The following is an 18,643-nucleotide window of genomic DNA, read 5'->3' on the forward strand; positions in this document are numbered from 1 at the left end:
CTCTTACCCTACGAGTCTATTCATATTGAGCTGACAGTGATACAGAATAGGTCTTATGTGTTATGTCATGTGAGTGCTCCGTCTGCTTATATTATTTACAATGCACTAGACTCACTGAGAGCAAAAGCAATAGTTTAGTCCCCCAGCTGTGTTTGTGCTTTTGTTAAGAGAGCTGAGCAGCGTCCCCTTCACAGCTGGAATGAAAAAAAAGTGATCAGTAGAGGTGGGTTCTGGGTACCATGAGAGTACATTGGGGAAAATATAGTGTGTTGTTATTCTCACCTGAAAGGAAATAAAACAGGGAAGGAATATGTGTGAGATGCATATTCACATTAGTACGCACACATACAAACCCTATTTATACAAACAGTGGACGTTATAGAAATACTTACCATGTTTGGACCTCTAGTATTGGTCATTGTGTAAGCAGCCAAATAGAAAAACTGTGAAGGCCTTTTACCATTGTCTAATTGTGGATTTCATTCCCCCCCCCCCCCCCCCCGATTCATATATGCAACTAACTTGCAGGTTGTTACAGCCAATCAGATATCAATAATTTGACACAGAATATTGATCTTGAAATGATTTTATTGATTCATAAACAATACATTTCTTCCTCTAAACAAATAATCTGTTGGAATCTAAACTTGGTGCTGTGTCCATAGACATGGTTAAGTCTGTAGCCTTCTTAAATTAAGCTAAGCTAAATCAAATCAATTGTATTTATGAAGCACTTTTTAAAAACAACAGTTGGATGATAGTGCTCTCCTATGAGATAAAATGAGTAAACAAAATAAGCACGGCATGATAAAAGCAAAGACGATAAAGGGGAATACAGCAGAAGAAGACTAAAAAATTCAGACAAAGACACTTTGGACCATTAGGACCTCAGAATATTAAGGGGTGATATAGTAGCAATCTGAAATGCATTAGAAACTGTGTGTGTCTTCAGTCTTAGAAATGCTTATAGAGGGGGAACACTTTCTAATAAACGCTAAGATATTCCAGAGCTTCAGGACTGCTACGGCTAATGCATGATAGTGCCCTTCCCTTTTTCCCTTTTTGCCAGCTGTAAAAACTCACATTTAACTTCAGCGTTCCACTGTTGGGAAAGTGAGGCGAGGTGAACGGGTCCAAATAAATCAATTCAGCAACCTGGATATTTTTTTTAAGTCTCCTCTCTGGTAGAGTCTGTTGACATTTTCTTTTCTATTCAACAGTCTTTTAAAAAACAAACACCGTACCCATCTCCAATACCATGTTCTATTACACGATTTCTTTTTGCGCCATCTTCAGTTTTGTAGAGTTCTTCTGTCATAGCTCAAACTGCACATACAGCTACCGTTAACTTGTTTCTCTTCTCCGACCCTGCTCCAGTACACCGGCGTCAGCAATGTTACTTGCACACTGCATAGACTGAAAACACATATTCACTTCTGTCCTCTCTCTCTTCCCTCGCTCCACCACCCCACACATGTACACTGAGCTATTCACAAACAGACATACGCTTCTAGTATCAGTAGCAGACTAAGAATTTTAGAAAAGGACACACAAAAAAGCTTTGTAAATGCTGCAGTGTAAAACAAAATTGACAGAAAACTTGCCATCTGAAGTGGCCCTATGTCACAGGTTATTGAGCCAGTGATGCTGTAAGTGCACATTATGATTTATGGCTCCATCATAACACTGCCGCCTTTGGCCTATTAAAGCAACAACCCCTTCTTCTTGTCTTGCTTTGTTTACAATGTGAGTAGTTATTGAAGGGGGGGGGGGGGGGGCATGAACAGACAGACTTTAATCTTAAATTTCACATAGCTGAGAAACAACTTCAAAGTGGATAGGCCTGAAGGATGGAAACAGCGAGAGGGGAAAAAGCTGAAAGAATAACGAACAGCAGCATTTACATGAGGAGAGAGATGTATCCAAGGCAGCAGCAGCAGCAGTGCTGGGGAACATACAATATTTAAAAGGTTGGAGATTGAGACAGACTTTGCAACACAAACTTATTTGATCTGCAACTCTTATTTCAAGGGCATATCAAGGTAAATAATATCCCTGCAGTGTTTTGTTTCTGAAGTAGGAAAAACATGCCAACTGCCAAAACTCATCATGAGCCTTCCCCCCCAGGAGTTAATAAAAGAATTATTTTTAGAGCAGATTTCATTATACTGTACATGTCTGTCTTGAACAGTTAATACAGCGGAATTGTTTTTTTATGATCTGGTTCCCAACATGACACACTGCGGTGGGTGAACATACTCTGACTTTGAAGTGTGTGTAAATCAAAGGAAGAAGAGCTTCACATTGTAGTCGACGCTGCACATTCAACACATTCTGACAAGAGAATACTAATCTTCCTTTTTTTTTTTTTTTTTTCTCCATCAACATGGGAAAATCTTTATTAGCCGTCAGGATATCTGACACCTCGACATGGTTTTTCTTATCGACTCAGTTAAACTCACAACAGCACATATGAGCTCTAAAGAAATGTGATGTACAGTATGAACAAAGCACAGTTTATACAGCACACGGTTGACAACGACATACACTGACTTTGCTTACACACGGATAAAGAAAGTTGTTTTGTTGCCCTGATCCTGTCTCACACCTGCATCTCTCTACAAAGCATTTTTTTCTTTTAAAAACATTCCTCTCATTGTTTGTTGCACCTACTCGCATCATGGTGGTACATTCTCTGTATTACTGCTTCTGTTCTCCCATGTTCACTCAAAGCTCCGTCATGATCGATTCCTCTAAATCTTACTAAGCAGGAGACGCATGCTGACCTCTGTTCACATTAGTGCCCACTTCTGAAGGAGACAGAGGGGCACTCCAGCATTGATCAGGTTGTTTTAATCTCACAAAGATTAAGAGTCCTCTAGTTAATTACTGAACAAAAAGGCAGCCGCTTTAGATGTGACATGTGAGCAAGAAAAAAACAAGTGGACGAGCTCACTTAGCGGAATCAAAAAGCCAGTTTTTAAAAGGATTTGTAAAGCCGTTTTCACCTAAGCAATCATGAAAATGTCAAGAGTTTTAGGAAGGCTGCTCCTGACATCCTCCTTATCTGGTCGGTCACACTTACAACTTCAAAGCTGGAGACTATACTGGTCAGACGGGAGGAGGGGCGGGGGATCTCACCGAGGCAAGACATGACTTCAAAAGAATGACAGTGAAGTGGCAGACAAGGCAACAGTCAGCTTTTTGACTTTATGAATAGAATATTTACTTTCTTATCAAAATGTGTAGTTCGACAGAATCACAATATCAACAAAGAAGTGGAGAAGAAAATACTTGCCAACAAAAAACACAATGCAGCTTTTTAAATGTCGGCGCAGAGATCGCAATGGTTGCATGCATACAGCTTGAAGTTGTGTACTGATTGCAGGGAATTAACGTTACCACCCCCTCCCACTCGCTCAAATTAAATTCCCCTTATTATACCCTGCTGTGTTCTCAAATCAGCTCACTTCAACATTCAACAACAAAAAAATAAAAAATACCAGGGGGCTGGCAGGAGAAACTCTGGATATAATCAGAATGAAAATCGGGCTGTTCAGACGTGCAGCTCAGCCTGAAAACTTCGGGAGTTTCAGAAAACTTCAGGAGTTTTCAGGGAGTTTTGTGCAAGTGTGAAAGCACTTGAAGTTAAACTCAGCCATATACAGTTGAATGTATGGAGTTTCCTGTCTTTGCACGTGATGGGCATGAAGGTAAAAGCTGTGGACCATTTTTAAAATGTGGAGATGCAGATGGCTTCTCTCCACATTCAGACTTTAGAGATTTCATGGGCCTGTTTGTGCAGGAATAACATCAGCGAATTACACCTTGAGACTGAGCAGATAGTGGGTGAAAATGATGCGCAATCTTTTGTGCTAATAGCAGCTATACATTCCAGTCTTATTGACCCCCCCCCCCCCCCCCCCCGTGTGTTCATGTAAGGCCTGATCATTCAAAGCAAGCAGCTGATTTAGAAAAGAGACTTTCACAACCTGTAATCTGTTTCTCATAATTCTGTTCCTGTTCCAGATTCTCCTTTGAAAAGAACACATCCAGTGGTTTTTGTACCAAGCGTTAGTGACCCATCGATCTGCACCCTGAAATGGACTTGTCTCCCAGTGACAGATCTCGCAGTCCTCCTTTGTATGCATTCTTAATCAAATACACTACTCTTACTTTATTAAGTTAGACAAGCTCACTTCAGATAAGCCTGTCTTTTTAAGCCACCGCAGAGGGGGGAAATCAGCCCCCGGAGGTGATGAGAGTTGACTCTGGGAGCCTGAGATGCAAGCTTTAGGTCGCTGTGTTATTGTGTGAGGCTTGGCCCCGGGCTCCAGAGAGAATCACTTCCTCTAATGGAAAACTATTGTCTGCCACTGAGCACATACAACTGTGAGGAATACGGATCAGCCTATCTGGACTTATGCACAAGACAGAATGAAGCTCTCTCTCCCGGTGGAAAGCTATTTTGGAATTGTAATATCCACTGAAGTCGATTCTGATTAAGCAATACATCTGGGATGGACTGTACTCTTGTGTGTGTGGCTGGGGGATGTTTTCCAGCTTTGGGAAATGCGTACCAGAAAACCAACAAAACAGCATAAAAGAAGAAAAAAAAAACAGCTACTCTTTGTGCACTGTCCCACATTGTAACGCTGGCAATGAGACTAAACATGAAAACCTGTCATCATAACAATGCAACAATAAGGCACTTGGGGAGTGATTTATTCATTGGAGTGGATTGAATATAGGTTAATGAGCACATAATATAAGATTAGAAGTGTCTCAAGTAGTATGACGTCATCTCCTCCGAGCATATCGCATGATTTATTGACTCATCCGCACTAGCAGGTGACGTTTAATGTCTCACATAAGTGGTAGACTCGTTCTTTTTACCAACAGCCTAAATCAAGACATTCAGCGGGCAGGTTCACCGTCAGTTCAGAGCACACCTGTGTGTATGTAAAATGTATACAGAGCCAATGAAGCTCTGAAGAAAATATTCCCCGACAGATTGTCCCCGAGGATGTGGAACTCCATTTGCCTTACAGGCCCCGTTTCCTCTCCCAACTCCTTACTCCAGAGAATGGCGATGTGTGATACATGCATTATCTTTCCACCCTCTCCCTCCCCCCCTCTCTTGTTTCTTTTTTTTTTGTATCTCCACAGGTCATTCCATTTTGTCCCCTGCAGGTTTCACCTCAGTTCAGGCTGTGGAAAATTTGAAAGTCTGAGATTTGGCCACCGAGCAGCTCCTTTGTGAGGTTGGATGGCCTTTTTCTGGATTTGGTTTGACATTGTGTGGGCTTGAATGTTTGGAGGGAAGCTCCTGTGTGGGTTTTGTCAAGTCTATTAGGAGAGGAGAGAAGAGAGAAAGAGGAACAATGTAAGCTAAAAGAAAAACAAAAGGAAATTAAAAGCAAAGGACAGTTAGGGTCTGTCCTCTTATCACGTTGTGATAGTCAGTCAGGCATTACGTTCCTCTACTTTGTATAAGCACATGACATAATTTCAAAGTAGAGCTGCAAGGATGACACAAAGTGCTATCATACATATCATTGTATAGGTTCAAAGTGAGGCAAAGAATCCAGGGGGACAGGAATCCCCTTTTATGGTGGTGTGTGGAAGGGCATGTTAGGAGAGCTGAGGGTCAAAATCTAAACAAGCGGCGATTTCTAAAGGATTTCTCAAGCTTCAAAAATATATTTCCACATTAAACATCCGTCAAGAGAGCATCAACTTTTCTCAAAGTCACATAAATATTTGATATGTCATGATAACACTGTGTCCTCTGTGGAATATTGTATTTTGTACTTGCTTTGGGTTTTTAAACGAACACCAAAACAGGTGACACCATCATTTGAGATTTTTTACCGAGGGTCAAACCTTCATCTGGTGGGGATTTAATTTTACTTACCCTGACCCTCGGGATGCAGACAGTCTCGGTTTTTGAGCCTACCACTCAGCCTAACAGTTATAAAACTGCTTATAATTCATGATCATTTGTTACATATTTTCATCAATGAAAAAACAGTGTCATACCTGAAAGTCGATGACATTACGCAATTAGCCTTTTTTTGTTTCAGACCATTTCCAAAGTGTTACCTCGATTAAATCTCTTCATTCAAAATATTTGACCCTTTACATTTTTTCCATACAGTGTATAAAAAAATAAGCTTTATATGAAGTCCTGCTTTAGTGAACTGAGACCATTTAGCAAAATCAGGTCCTTCCTTCCTCCTGCTGACTTATTAAAGGTTAACCAAGCATTTGTTTCTTCCATACTCGACTATTGTAGTGCACTTTATTCCAGCATCAGCAAGCGTAACATCCAAAGACTGCAATTAATTCAAAACACTGCTTCAGGGCTTTTAACGCATAGCAAGAGCAGTGACAACATTACTCCTGTCCTTGCTTCCCTTCGCTGGCTACATGTGAGTTTTCAAATTGATTATTCAGATCGTATGGCTTGTTTTAAAAGCCTTACAGTTAATTACCAGGTTCTACTCTATATCTGTGGTTTTATCAGAAACGCTGCTTGTCAACAGGCCACTGCTTGGGGCCCAAGACCAGTAGGCAGCACAGAGGGCTGACAAACTTTGTACCAAAGCAGCGCCCAAAATGTGCAGATTTTGCAATGACAGTAGGAAACCTCCCTAATGGGGCCCCATCTGACAGCACTCACTCTAATTGCCGTGCTGAAGCTGGTTGGAGGACCCAAATAGATTCTAGAATCGCCACTGGGTTTTATAACTCCCTATGAGACTGACCCCTGCCTTCCAGCAGGGTTCCTTAAACTCGACTGGTCACAAAAGGGGGACAGAGTCTTTGACCGAGCTGTGAAACCTGGAGATCTCTGTATCCTCTTTAAATTTCCCTTGAAAAGGGGCGCAGGCAGTGCAGTGGTTAACGCACGGGCCACATGTACGGAGGCTGTAGTCCTCCTGGCGGGCGGCCCAGGTTAGAATCCCACCTGTGGCTCCTTTCTCGCATTTAATTCCACACTCTCTCTCTCTCCCTGATTTCCGACTCTATCCGCTTTCCTATTTCTACCTATTCCCCCCCCAAAAAATCCTTTAAAACTAATTTATACTCTTTTGTTTTTTTTAATCAATGTTTTATTGTTGGGTCTCATTTACCTGTTTATTTGCATTATATATTTGTGGTTTTTTTGTGTCGCCTTGTTTAAACTGAAAAGCACTTTGTTAAATGGTTTTCAAAAAGTGTAATTTAATAAAATGTATTTAAAGTAATAAAGTTATTATTGCATCATCATTGCTAAGATTTTCAATAATCTGCAAGGGCCATTAGATTTAACCTTAGAGCTTCTCGTGTTTTAACCTCACAGACCCAGAACATGAAAATCCTTTATATCCTCTTCATTGCATTATTGAGACAAATGTGTATCATCATACTAACTAAAAATAAACTGCTATTAAGGATCTGCCTGTTTTGTATTTGAACATTTTTTGAGGATTTACAGAAGTGGCACTTGGACACATTGTTGATGCTCAAATTGTTGACCCTTATTTCACCCTGATCTGAGATATTTATTGCTTTAAAAGCACAAAACATGACATATAGCTTGCATTTTTAACATTTAAAAGAGCTTTGCAGAAAAAATGGTCAACAGCCTGATTTCAAACATCTCGGATGCTCTTAAAGAATCCCTAAAGGTCCATTGCATCCAGTGGCAGCTCTTCTATATATTTGACTGTTTTTTGACCCCACACTTTCATTAGAGTTGAATTATTAAATGCAAACAAAATCATCCTTAACATCGAATGCATTATTCATCGAACAACATACCTTTAGCACCATCGAGATACTGGTATGGATGGCCTTATACAGCCGGGTCATCCACCTGGAAAGGAATATAAACACCACCATGACCATGCAAGTTAACAACATGAACATAGTATACAGGTCATATCATGAAAACATCGCACAGATATCATATTTTATGGTTGACTTATTGTAACAGAGGATAGGTTTTATCAAAGTCTTAGGATACAGTTATTTCACTACACAGTTTGTTAGAATATTACTGCTATTTATCATACTTGTTTACACTTTTTGTTACAGATATCTAATTATTCCCAGTTTCGTGGCTAGATTACGGACTTAACAGAGACAGGAATACATATTACATTTAAGTTTAGAGAGGTTTTATGTTAATCTACGTTAGGGGAGAGGTTAAACTGGGTCAGGTTGTTTACCTTGTGGGATGGAGGTCTTTTTAAACAGCTACTGCCATCCTCTCTCTGCGGAGGTCAGCTGGGGGTCATTTAGAGTCTCTTTAATGGACGGGGCAAAGGCAGGCTCTTTAAACGACTGGGAGAGGGTCACATGACCGGAGGAGAGCAGAAAGAGCAAAACAAGAAGAGAGAGCAAAACCACCCCCCCACCCCCCCCCTCCCCCCATCCACCCCCACCCCAATACCCATACCGATGCGAACACTTTCCTAGAGGTCAAGGAGGCTTTCATGCAGCGCTACACGCTGTTTCTGTTGGGAGTAAACACTCAGAGAGTTAATGTGTGTTTACTGATGATGCCTGACGTGATCAGCGACCGCCTCACATCGAATTATATGAACAAACAGAGTGGAGCCCGTTTCAAGAGTGCCGATGTTGTTATCGCTAAACCCTTTTAAATCTCAGTCGGGGAGATTTCTAACAAATTCATCACATGGTGTTCAAATACAAATAGGAAAGCATTCTTATCAGATTACAAAGGTCAATTAAAGGTCAAACACAGCCTCACGCTGTATGTAATACTGTCTGATACAAATTTGGAATTTTATTCATACATATTGCATATGTTTTACTTTTTTTGGGGGCAGGGGTTTGGGTTTCGATTGCGTTAATGCTCCTGTCTTGTAGGTAGATATGAGAAACTGTCCAGCCTTTGTTGTTTGGGTTTGTTAGTTTAAATTATAAAGCTTTTTTAAAAGTCCATAATTATTCTCTTGCACAAGTGTTTTCTTTCAAAATGTTTATTCAGCATCAACAAAGAAGAAAAATATTAAAGGGCTTACATAAGCTCAAAATCAATATGGTTGAACACATCTCTAGATGGGTATGACGACTAATTCACCAGCGTGTGATGTAGGACCCTCAAATGGATTATTATGCCAAAAAAAAATCTTGTATCGAAACCAAATAATGACATCAAAATGACTGATTTAAAAATATCTTTAAAGGAATCACAAAATAAATGGGAAAAAAGCTCCTCGACTGTTACGCAGCTCTGGTTTTGTTGGGTATACATAAAGTCTGAGCGGTTATTTATAGATGTTTTTAAGTGGATGTTTTTCGGGGCCATTATGATGATCACAACTACATGTTTTTTTTTTTTTTTTTTTAATTTCAGAATAAAACAGCTGACAATATCCACAGTTGCACACCATGCTTTTATAAGCCCTTTAACACTAACAAACTATTATCTTACAAAAAGGAGGAAACAGCAAAACAATATGTTAACAGTTTGACTCATCTCTTTTTTTCAGTTGTAAATCTGTCATTTACAAAGGGACACAATTGCACCCATTACCCCTCAGAAAAGAAATATCTACAGTACTGCACTTTCCTAGAGCTAAGCTACTACATTTTTAAGTGATCAACCACGCAGTTCAAGGTCTGAAGAATAGAGGGTTATAAATTAAGTCTTACTGGCAGCTGTGTAGAAACATTGCATCGACAGCAGCTTCGACTGAGTCATTACTGAGTGAAAGAGCTTGATACAATGTCATTCTTCACAATCACATAGCTGAGAGAGAAACTTAATGTACTACGGAATCTGTCTTCATCTCAACATCCAGGTGATTTGTAATAGAGGAAGGGATATATTACTTCAATTGCTTGACATATTTTTACCCAGTGGGATTATCTTTTTTTATATAATAAGGGAGTAACATTTTTCGAAAACAACTTTTGACTCATTAGCCAGTCTTAATTTTTCACCGTTTCTGTTTTCTTATTTTTAGTTCTCAATTCTAAAAAGGTGGGAATGTCCATAAAAAATCCATTACTTGAGTTGAAACAGCCATGAGGACTCTGGTGTTGGTTGTATAAACAGTTCAATATCTGGTGTATGGCTGTTCTCTGTACACTCCCTTGGTTGTTCGTGCTGATGGTGCTTTGCCACGATTGTTCGCCCACTCTTCCACACCTGGTTTGGAAGAAAGAAAGGAAAGAAACAGGAGAAAGGGATTGATTACAAATGTGTCCAAAAACATTCATTCATTCATTCATTTATAGCAACCTTACAGTCCAAGGTGTACCCTGCCTTTTGCCCAATGACAGCTGCTTGGCTGCAGCCCCCTGCAACCCCCCATGTTTCTGGAATGACAATAAATTAACCTTGAACCTCGAACCAATGTATTGGTTTCGCACATGCAAAAAACTCCTGATTTTTCTTTAAAGGCATTTTCAGGGTGAGCTGCTTGTGCGAAGAAATGTTTCACTCCAATTTTTTCCAGACTTTTCAAGCCAGCTCCCTTGTAAAGATTTCAACAGGAAGTTGGGATGAACTGATGTGGGAACAAAGCAGGAAATATTCAGGAAAATGAACTGCTAGCTGAAGCGGCTTCATACTCATTTCTGATTGCCATGTTTCGTTTCCAATAATTTTTTCCCACCGTGAATACATGTGATTACACAAAGCATTACAAAAAGAAAAAACATTGTCATAAAAGTAGCGCCGATAACCTAGTGGTAAGTGGCCGCGCCCTATGTATGGAGGCTGTAGTCCTTCAAGCGGACGGCCCGGGATCAAAAACGACCTGTGGCTCCTCTCCTGCATGTCATTCCCCACTCTCTCTCTCTCACTCACCAGACTCCTAACCCTAACCCTTTTGGTTGGTTCACCATTTTGGATTACAGCAGCATACGTCATGTCTTGCCAACTGAGACATCACCCCCCTCCTCTCAGACAGGGAACAGTTCACACTAGCTGGTGGCAACATATGATATTAAGCAACTCTGATTGATTTTAGGGGAAGGCTGTCCTGAACAGCTCTAGACATTTCAGGAATGCATGTGTGAAAACAGCTTGAGTCTATTTAGCAAATCCTGTATTGAGCACTGTGAATGTGTGGCATCAATAACCCTCATCTTATAACAAAAGCGCCTTTTTTATGTCGAGAATCAAACAGCGATTCGCACTAAGACACTTGACTTTCACCTGGAAGGATGCATCACAGATAATTGAATGAGAGGATCAAATAGCTACTTGAAAAGAACCCGTTTAGTGTCTCCCAGCAAAAAGGTCACAATTACCATTAGCCCAAATCAGCCCCTGTGTTCCCCCTGGTACTGTCAATGTGAAAGTGCCAGTATCGATGGCACCCTTTGTCTGATCTTCAGCCAGCGCTGAGAGTTCCCTTGAGCTGAGGCTCACAAAGGGATGTTGTTTTTTCTATGTACAGGCTCTCTGTTGGCAGCACATAGCCAATACTCCTTAATTAAACCTGTCACCCTTTCACTGACAGACACTTTGAAGAAACAGACCAAGGTTACCTTGTGTTTCGAGAACAAGGATTCACATCAACGCTGTTTATCTGTTTTCCTTTGAACTGTCGACTTTTGGCTGTGTGACCCATGCAGCAGTGCTTTTTATTTCATGTGCAGGACTGCAGCACTCTAATGAGCCGAAGGTTCTTAGTTCTCTCACGTGGTTGGTCCGGAAAGTTGGTGAAATTTTTATTTTTAAGCATCAAACAAATAGTCAGAGGCCTTCAACGTGCTGTAATCTGGTTTTGAGCTTTTTCAAATTAATTTTAAGATTGACTAGTGAACAAAAGAGTGCGTCAATCCTGGCCTTATTAAAACACGGGACCCTGTATCTAAGGTTCAATGGTAATATTTTTTATTCCATGTTCAGGTCGCAGTTAGGGTCGCAGACAATGCTGTTCATTGGTTTCACTGGTTTCAGGAATTCCTGTAATTTGGATTACTGGTTTCTCTCACTGGTTTCAGGAATTCCTGTAATTTGGATTACTGGTTTCTCTCACTGGTTTCAGGAATTCCTGTAATTTGGATGACTGGTTTCTCTCACTGGTTTCAGGAATTCCTGTAATTTGGATTCATACCTAACAGTACTCATCCTAACTCTCCTTTCTACCATTTTATTTTTTTGCCATTCTTATAATTTCCATAGTTGTTATGCATAAGAAGTTTGTTACATCATTTAGAATGTTAATGTATTCCTGATCTGTGTTTGATTGGTTGGCCCACTTGAAATAACAAAGTAATAACCCTGAATAGGGTACAGCACAGACCATTGTGGTCTGTGCTGTACTGTATGTTGCCTAGACTATCATTGGAGTGCACTCTGCAGCAAGTATGACCTTGGCCCATTTTTTTTCTTTCACCTGTCAGAAGCTGACACAATATTGTCAGTGGTTTCAACTTTGTCTGAACTCTGGCAAGTGGAGCTGTTCACATCTTCTTCCGGACAAGATAAACTGTCTATGCACCAGACACCACTCATTCAAAGTGGCATTAAACATTAAACAGTTATGTTTGGCTGATTGCAGGAGCAAGGCATAACCAGACAGTACTTGGAAAAAGATGATCGAGATTTCGTTAACTGGGGAAGAGCGTAAATATATGAAGCCAAGCATGATGTCCTGATGAGCACTCGTCTAATGTGAGCATCCATACTTAATTATACTCTGCTAAGACAAACACAGCAGGCCCTGTTGTACATCTGACGCTTTTAGGGTACAGGTGAAGTGTCATTTGTATTTTCCACCTGATTCAGTTGCCTCTTTCCCAACCATTGCATCCCTTTGTGTAAATAGCAAATACACATGCATCTAGGGAAGCGACCTTGGGCGTCATGGTGAGGCACAGGGGTGGCGTGTTCCTGCCTTGAGGACATAATAAGCTACCTAATAAACTGCTAAATAACCTCCTCATAATCTAACTGAAACATGGTCTAAAGCCAAAATCCATGTTTCAGTACTTTCCTGCATTTAAGAAAGGCGCATCAACATGGGCATAAAAAAGACTCATGCCCTGCACGGACTAAAAACTTCACCTGAGGCCGACACCATGCTGTCCAGCGTGTGCTCTCTCTGTATTACACACTCTTTACACACATGGCTGTTATGCACACAATAGAGGGCATAGGTAGGCATTTAGCAAAAGCACCAGCAGCAACAATAATAGGCAACCAACTTCTGTGATATTAAACACATGGAACGCTAGTCAACTTTTAATCCTGTCTGACTGTGTCGGCGTGTCTGGAGATTTTAATAATGAATGAAGTTAGTCATACAGTGACATGTGGGTGGGTCTGCGTGTTACGGGGCCCAATGGATGGAGAGAAGATACATGAGCCGGTCAGAGTATGGACTATTCATGAAAAAAGACTGAAATCTGCGCCTGCCTGTAGGCACACCTGGCTCTTATGTCGTGTAAGAGCTGACACTCTGTTTGGTTTGAATCATGTTACTCCCAAAACACACCTTTGCCATAATCAAGCCACTTAGTCCAACCTCTTTAGCTCCATGCTCACTTACCCAGGTTGTGTGACACTTAACTAAAAGTAGAGAGCGTTAGGTAAGATCATTTAAATAGGGCCATACATGTTAAAGAAGGTAATAACTCAAGTACACAATTTTCATTATAATAGGCTTCAAATTCCTACAATCTTCAGTTATAAAGACCATTTAGTCACAGCTTTTTTTTTTTAAAACCACGCCCTCCATAATTTGCTTCATCGCTGGTTACTGTGGCTGTAACATATTGGTTAGCATTGTGAGCCTGCAGGCTGCTTGAGGGGTATTTACTTCCTAACCTCCTTTAAACTGTCACTGTTTGAAAACGTCAAAGTGCTTCTTAAGATGCAGGATCAGCTTATTTGGTATTAGAAATATTTAACAGTCAAACAACAAAATGAATCACTAAGGCCAGTGAACAATTTACTGTGCTTGTATATACTATATTCTTCTTCTGATACCCTGCACTTTGGTCATTACTTCTGCTTATTCCACTTATATTTTCTATTTTATTCTATACTTCTATATTTCCATTATTTTGTGTTTGAGAGCAACTGTAACGACCACATTTCCCCCCGGGATGAAGTATTTCTGATTCTGATTAGTAAAATTGTTATTCTAAACATACAATATGTTGAATTTTTACACTAAAATATCTAAATTAATTAAAAATTGACTTAACCTATGATATACATTTTTATTGTCGTGGCTGCCCCAATGACAGAGTGGCCATAACAGACACGACATGTTTATTGTTGCCGTGGAAACACTGGATATTACGCCATACCGCTGCACAAGGAACTGATGGCAACTGAGTAAAATCCAGCAGTGTGGCATCAGAACTACAAACTGTTGCTCTGACAATTGACAAAGAATAAATGTAAGAGAGGTCTGCAACTCACCATAAGAATCATATGATTCCTCACCCTGTCCGTACTCATAGTAGTCGTCTGAGCTGTGAACAGAGAGAACAGTGAAATGAGTATTGGAATAAAAGTGAAGGAAGAGAAACACAGCACAAAGTGCAGGAAAGAAATTGAAGTTATGAGCAAACAAATGGAATGTTTATTATTTCCTGTGTTATTGTCAAAGATCAAAGGGATATTTACAATGATTCAATTGGATATAATTTATGCAGTGGCAATAAAGACAAACACACAGGAAGTGGTTCTGCAGATAGACTCAGCTGAAAATAACACAAAGTAAAACACAAAGTAGAGGCAGCTTTCAATCGCTCAAAGGTTCAGTTGCATTTGTGGTTCTACAAGGCAATTTCCTCGGGCATATTACTGCACAAACTTCCAGTTCCAAATCACTGCATATGGAGATCTATGGGAGGAGGCATCTTTAATGAAAAATAAAAAGATGGGGAGGGGGGTTGCATAGCGGTTCATTTCTCCCTTATTTCTTTATTTGCGGTCGCAGGTGAGATGCTGACAGAACAATCCTGCCTCGGTATCATTCAGTAACAGCGCTATCATTCAAGAGAGGCAATTCATCATAAGGCTGCCACTGAGCCGACACCAGCCATCACAGCTGGGTCCTCTCCGCCTGCCTGTCAGTCAGTCTGTCAGCGACAGCAGCACCTCTCTGCTCGCAGGATTAGAGAGCTGAAGGCACCATCTAAAAACTAACACACCGCATCAACACCCCCCGACGGCTGAGGGCAAAGAGGTGACGGTAATGTCACACCACAGTCCAAGTAACAGATTACATTTTTGCACCAGTAACTGTAATGGAGTAGCGTTTTTGGTGGTGTGATTTGAAAGAGCCAAACTGGAGCCAGAGAGGTTGAGACACTCTGCTCCTCTATCAAATTACACCGCAGTTTGCAGCACTCCAGGAAATCAATTTCAACAAATTCAGTCTGCTATTAAGTCTGCTTTTCACTGAGCAATATCCACTTCATAAAAAAGAAGCTGCATGATGATGAACGTTTTCAAGTAATTATACATCTTCACATCAATTTGTAATATTCTCTATTTATGTTTCACAAATTCACTGACACACAGAAGATAAATGTCAGTGTTTCACTTTGTTAATAGTGCTACTGTCATGGAGGAGCGTTACATGAAGGGCCGTCATAGCTTCAAGATCTGTAGAAAAAACAGAAAGCTAAGAGTTGTTGTGACTTTGCAACATAAATTCCTCTCAACGTTTTGCAATCTCTGATTTTATGACAGTCAACAGTTGTAAAAATCCATCTAGTATGCTGCAAAAGGAGTTGTTAACATCATGCTGGATAATACAATTAAGCCCGGTTATGAAGCTCAATTAGGCCGTTGCTCTACTTCAGCATTGGCTATGGAAATCTAGTTTGCTGTTCCAGCTGCAGCATGCTGAATAAGTTGCTAAACAGAATAGGTAATGTCAGCCCACTTTTTAGACCTTCTTAGTGTTAATCATTGGCTCCAGTTAATTCTAACAATATCAGACAAAAACATCGACAAACTCGTCAAATTACAAAAACCTTTTTTCTTCCCATGTCTGTTATTTGTAAGTACAGGTAATATGGATCAGTACAGGTGTTGATACTCTTCCTGTCTAAGATTTTTGCCATCACTTCGTGTGAATACAATGTACGTAAATGTAGGTTTGACGATACCTTTTACAGCACTGAAAAACTGCATTAAACCCTTTTTTTTTTTTGTTTTTTTTCTTCTCATACAGTATACCATATTGACATACTAAATGAGTTCTATTGTTTAACTTCTACTTAAGTCCAGAACCCAGGCCTTGAATTTACACAATTAATGCAACATTTCCTGCAAGCACATCTCCGTATTTTTATATGGACTGGATTAGTCAAGAAAAAGTGAACAAAATGTCTGATATATATTTTATGTAATCACTGCAATGTCTAGTAAAAGTGTAGTTACTGTGTGAAAACTCATCAAATTTGATGTCGTTCTTGTTATGCCTGTTTTACAATTTTACATCTTTTGGCTTTAGTTGTAGCAGAAAAAGCATGTTATGTCAGGTCATCGTAAGTTGTTTGAGTATTTTCTTTGTTGAATTCTGAATTTAGACCAGATTTTAATACATTAACTGCTAATTGTAGCTCTACTCATTTAAGTATCAATGAAGACTGGTAGATTTTTGAATCCAACAGTCCCAGTGGCATAGGCGAAAAAATGAATTTCCCACCCTGGTGTGTAAAATAAATCCAGAGTTAGACATCAGAGTAATGAAACAAAAATGTCATCATCTCTACAATCTCTACAGTAATTAAGTGTGGCCAAAAGTCTGTAAAACAGCTACCTGTAGTGTTTCTGCACTGCTAAATACTCATGTAAAGTGAAAACATTCTGTATAATATGCTTTCTTGGTGGGAGAATGATCTTGTTTTGGCAGCTTACCCTACAAATGCAAATGCAAATGCAAGAGCAGCAAAATGACACACTGATTGGCTGTTGTAATGTATTCTGTGACAATTTCTTAGTGAGGATGAACAAGACAACAGGACTAACTGAGGACGGTGGGAGGAATCGTTTTAAGGGGACTGTGGCGGCTCAATGAGACATGAGACAGCTCCCTACAGAGGCTGGTGCCTTAAGTCAGGCTTAGCATAAATTTTACACAGTTCATAATTCAACTGCAAACAATGCCAAGCCAGCAGAAGCAAACAAGGCTTTTCCCCTGTGCTAATACAGTCTCCCTGTGAGGAGCCAGACCAGCTGCTGGTGCTGCGAGCAGGAGGTTTCCACTCAGCCCTCGCGGCAGAGGTGCCACCGTGCATCTGCCACAGATGTCAAAGTCACTGCAATATCCTCGACACCTCTCATTGGCTGACAGAAACAGAAGGAGGGAGCAGAGAGAGACAAGAGACAACTGAATGCATGTTTTGGCTCATCATGTTCTGTACCCCAAGACAAGACCTGACAGGATACTAAATAATTAGGTTTCACATTATGCTAAAACGCAGGGTGTAATCCAGAGAGGTCGCCTCTTAAATAAACCGATCATTATGATATGAGAAAATCTATTTGGCACAATTCACAGGTGCCTGCAGACATATAGTGCACTGAATACTTGGTAAATGTTGGCTTTTTTTTTTGTCACATTCAGGAATTGAAACATCCAGGTAATGTGAAGCAGGGTGCTGCACAGCAGAGCTAACAGTGTTTCAGAGACTTGCTTACAAGCTGGCTGCCAGCATTTTTTTCCTTCATTTATTTTAACTATGTTTATCTCAAAAGAACTGAAAAAAAACCCTTTCTTACTCAATTCATGAAGTTTCTCTGTTGCTTGAGGCAGAGCAGACGAGTAATAGCAGTTTGCCTGGGTGAAAGCTGCCTGTGAAGATGCTGCTCATTGCACAAAGGAGAAGAGTGCAACAAAAGCTGTTAGGCGCCTCTAATTTCTGAGGTGACATTTTATCAATATTGCTACAAAACTTCTCTCCTTAGTTGCTTTCCCTCCTCAATTACAGAGAACGGTGAGTCTTGAGATGTATCCTGAAGGTCAAAGATTTCCCGTGAAGTTCTTCTTATTGTGTCGGAAGTTTTGAAAGCAACTGCTGCAGGTTTCGCATCAATCAGCACTCTGTAGTGTATTCACCTGAATCTAATCTTTGAAATTGAAAATGCTTTTTTAATTTTCTATTCTGCAAAGACTTTCAGTGCGAGGATCATCGTGATCAATGATGATAATAATTATAATAATGTGGAGTCTTAACTGTAAAAACAAAAGAGTGCTTTCAGACATGATTGCCAAAATGTGAAGGCAGGCTTTAAGGGGTTGAACAATTCTAAAATGCATTTCCTTCACCGAATGGGAAACAATTTAATCTGTAATGTAATGACTAGTTAAATACAGGTAAAATGTAAAACATTCAAAAACAAGCCATCCCATCTGCTAGCAAGGCCAGCAATAAGTAGAGGTGTAGTGCAGGCAACACTCAGGTATACTGCGTATAGGTATTTGTCCGTTAGTCTCAATTGCATTTCAATTTCTTAATCCCTTCTGTTCTGCTTCAGTCAGTGTAATGCTGCATTTTGTTTTTCTATGGCAATAGGCATGGCCCATCCTACTCCGTCTTTATTTGGATAATTCTCCTTGTTGCCTTGGTTGGTTGGTTGGGAAATCATTTCTGATTATTCTGATCTGTGGTCTACTTGCCTGCCTTGTTGGTT

The 18,643-nt window shown here is 40.2% G+C and overlaps 1 protein-coding gene across 2 annotated transcripts in view; it reads right to left on the minus strand.

Annotated features, from left to right (window-relative positions):
* Window positions 1-570: 570 nt before the first annotated feature.
* khdrbs3 (KH domain containing, RNA binding, signal transduction associated 3) overlaps window positions 571-18,643 on the minus strand; it is a 127,974-nt gene continuing 109,901 nt past the window's right edge. The window contains exons 8-11 of one of the 2 annotated variants that reach the window (XR_009676217.1): window positions 14,411-14,463; window positions 10,032-10,171; window positions 7,810-7,864; window positions 571-5,349 (exon numbers count right to left, since the gene is read on the minus strand). Coding sequence is in view for 1 of the 2 variants with exons in the window: in XM_061060465.1 (XP_060916448.1) it covers window positions 10,080-10,171; window positions 14,411-14,463 (145 nt within the window). In the remaining variant the exon portion in view is untranslated. Of the gene's footprint in view, window positions 5,350-7,809; window positions 7,865-8,980; window positions 10,172-14,410; window positions 14,464-18,643 lie in introns of those variants that run through there. The other variant, XM_061060465.1, reaches the window with a different exon arrangement.

The sequence above is a fragment of the Labrus mixtus genome, chromosome 16 (genome assembly GCF_963584025.1).
Source record: "Labrus mixtus chromosome 16, fLabMix1.1, whole genome shotgun sequence".
Lineage (NCBI taxonomy): Eukaryota > Metazoa > Chordata > Actinopteri > Labriformes > Labridae > Labrus > Labrus mixtus.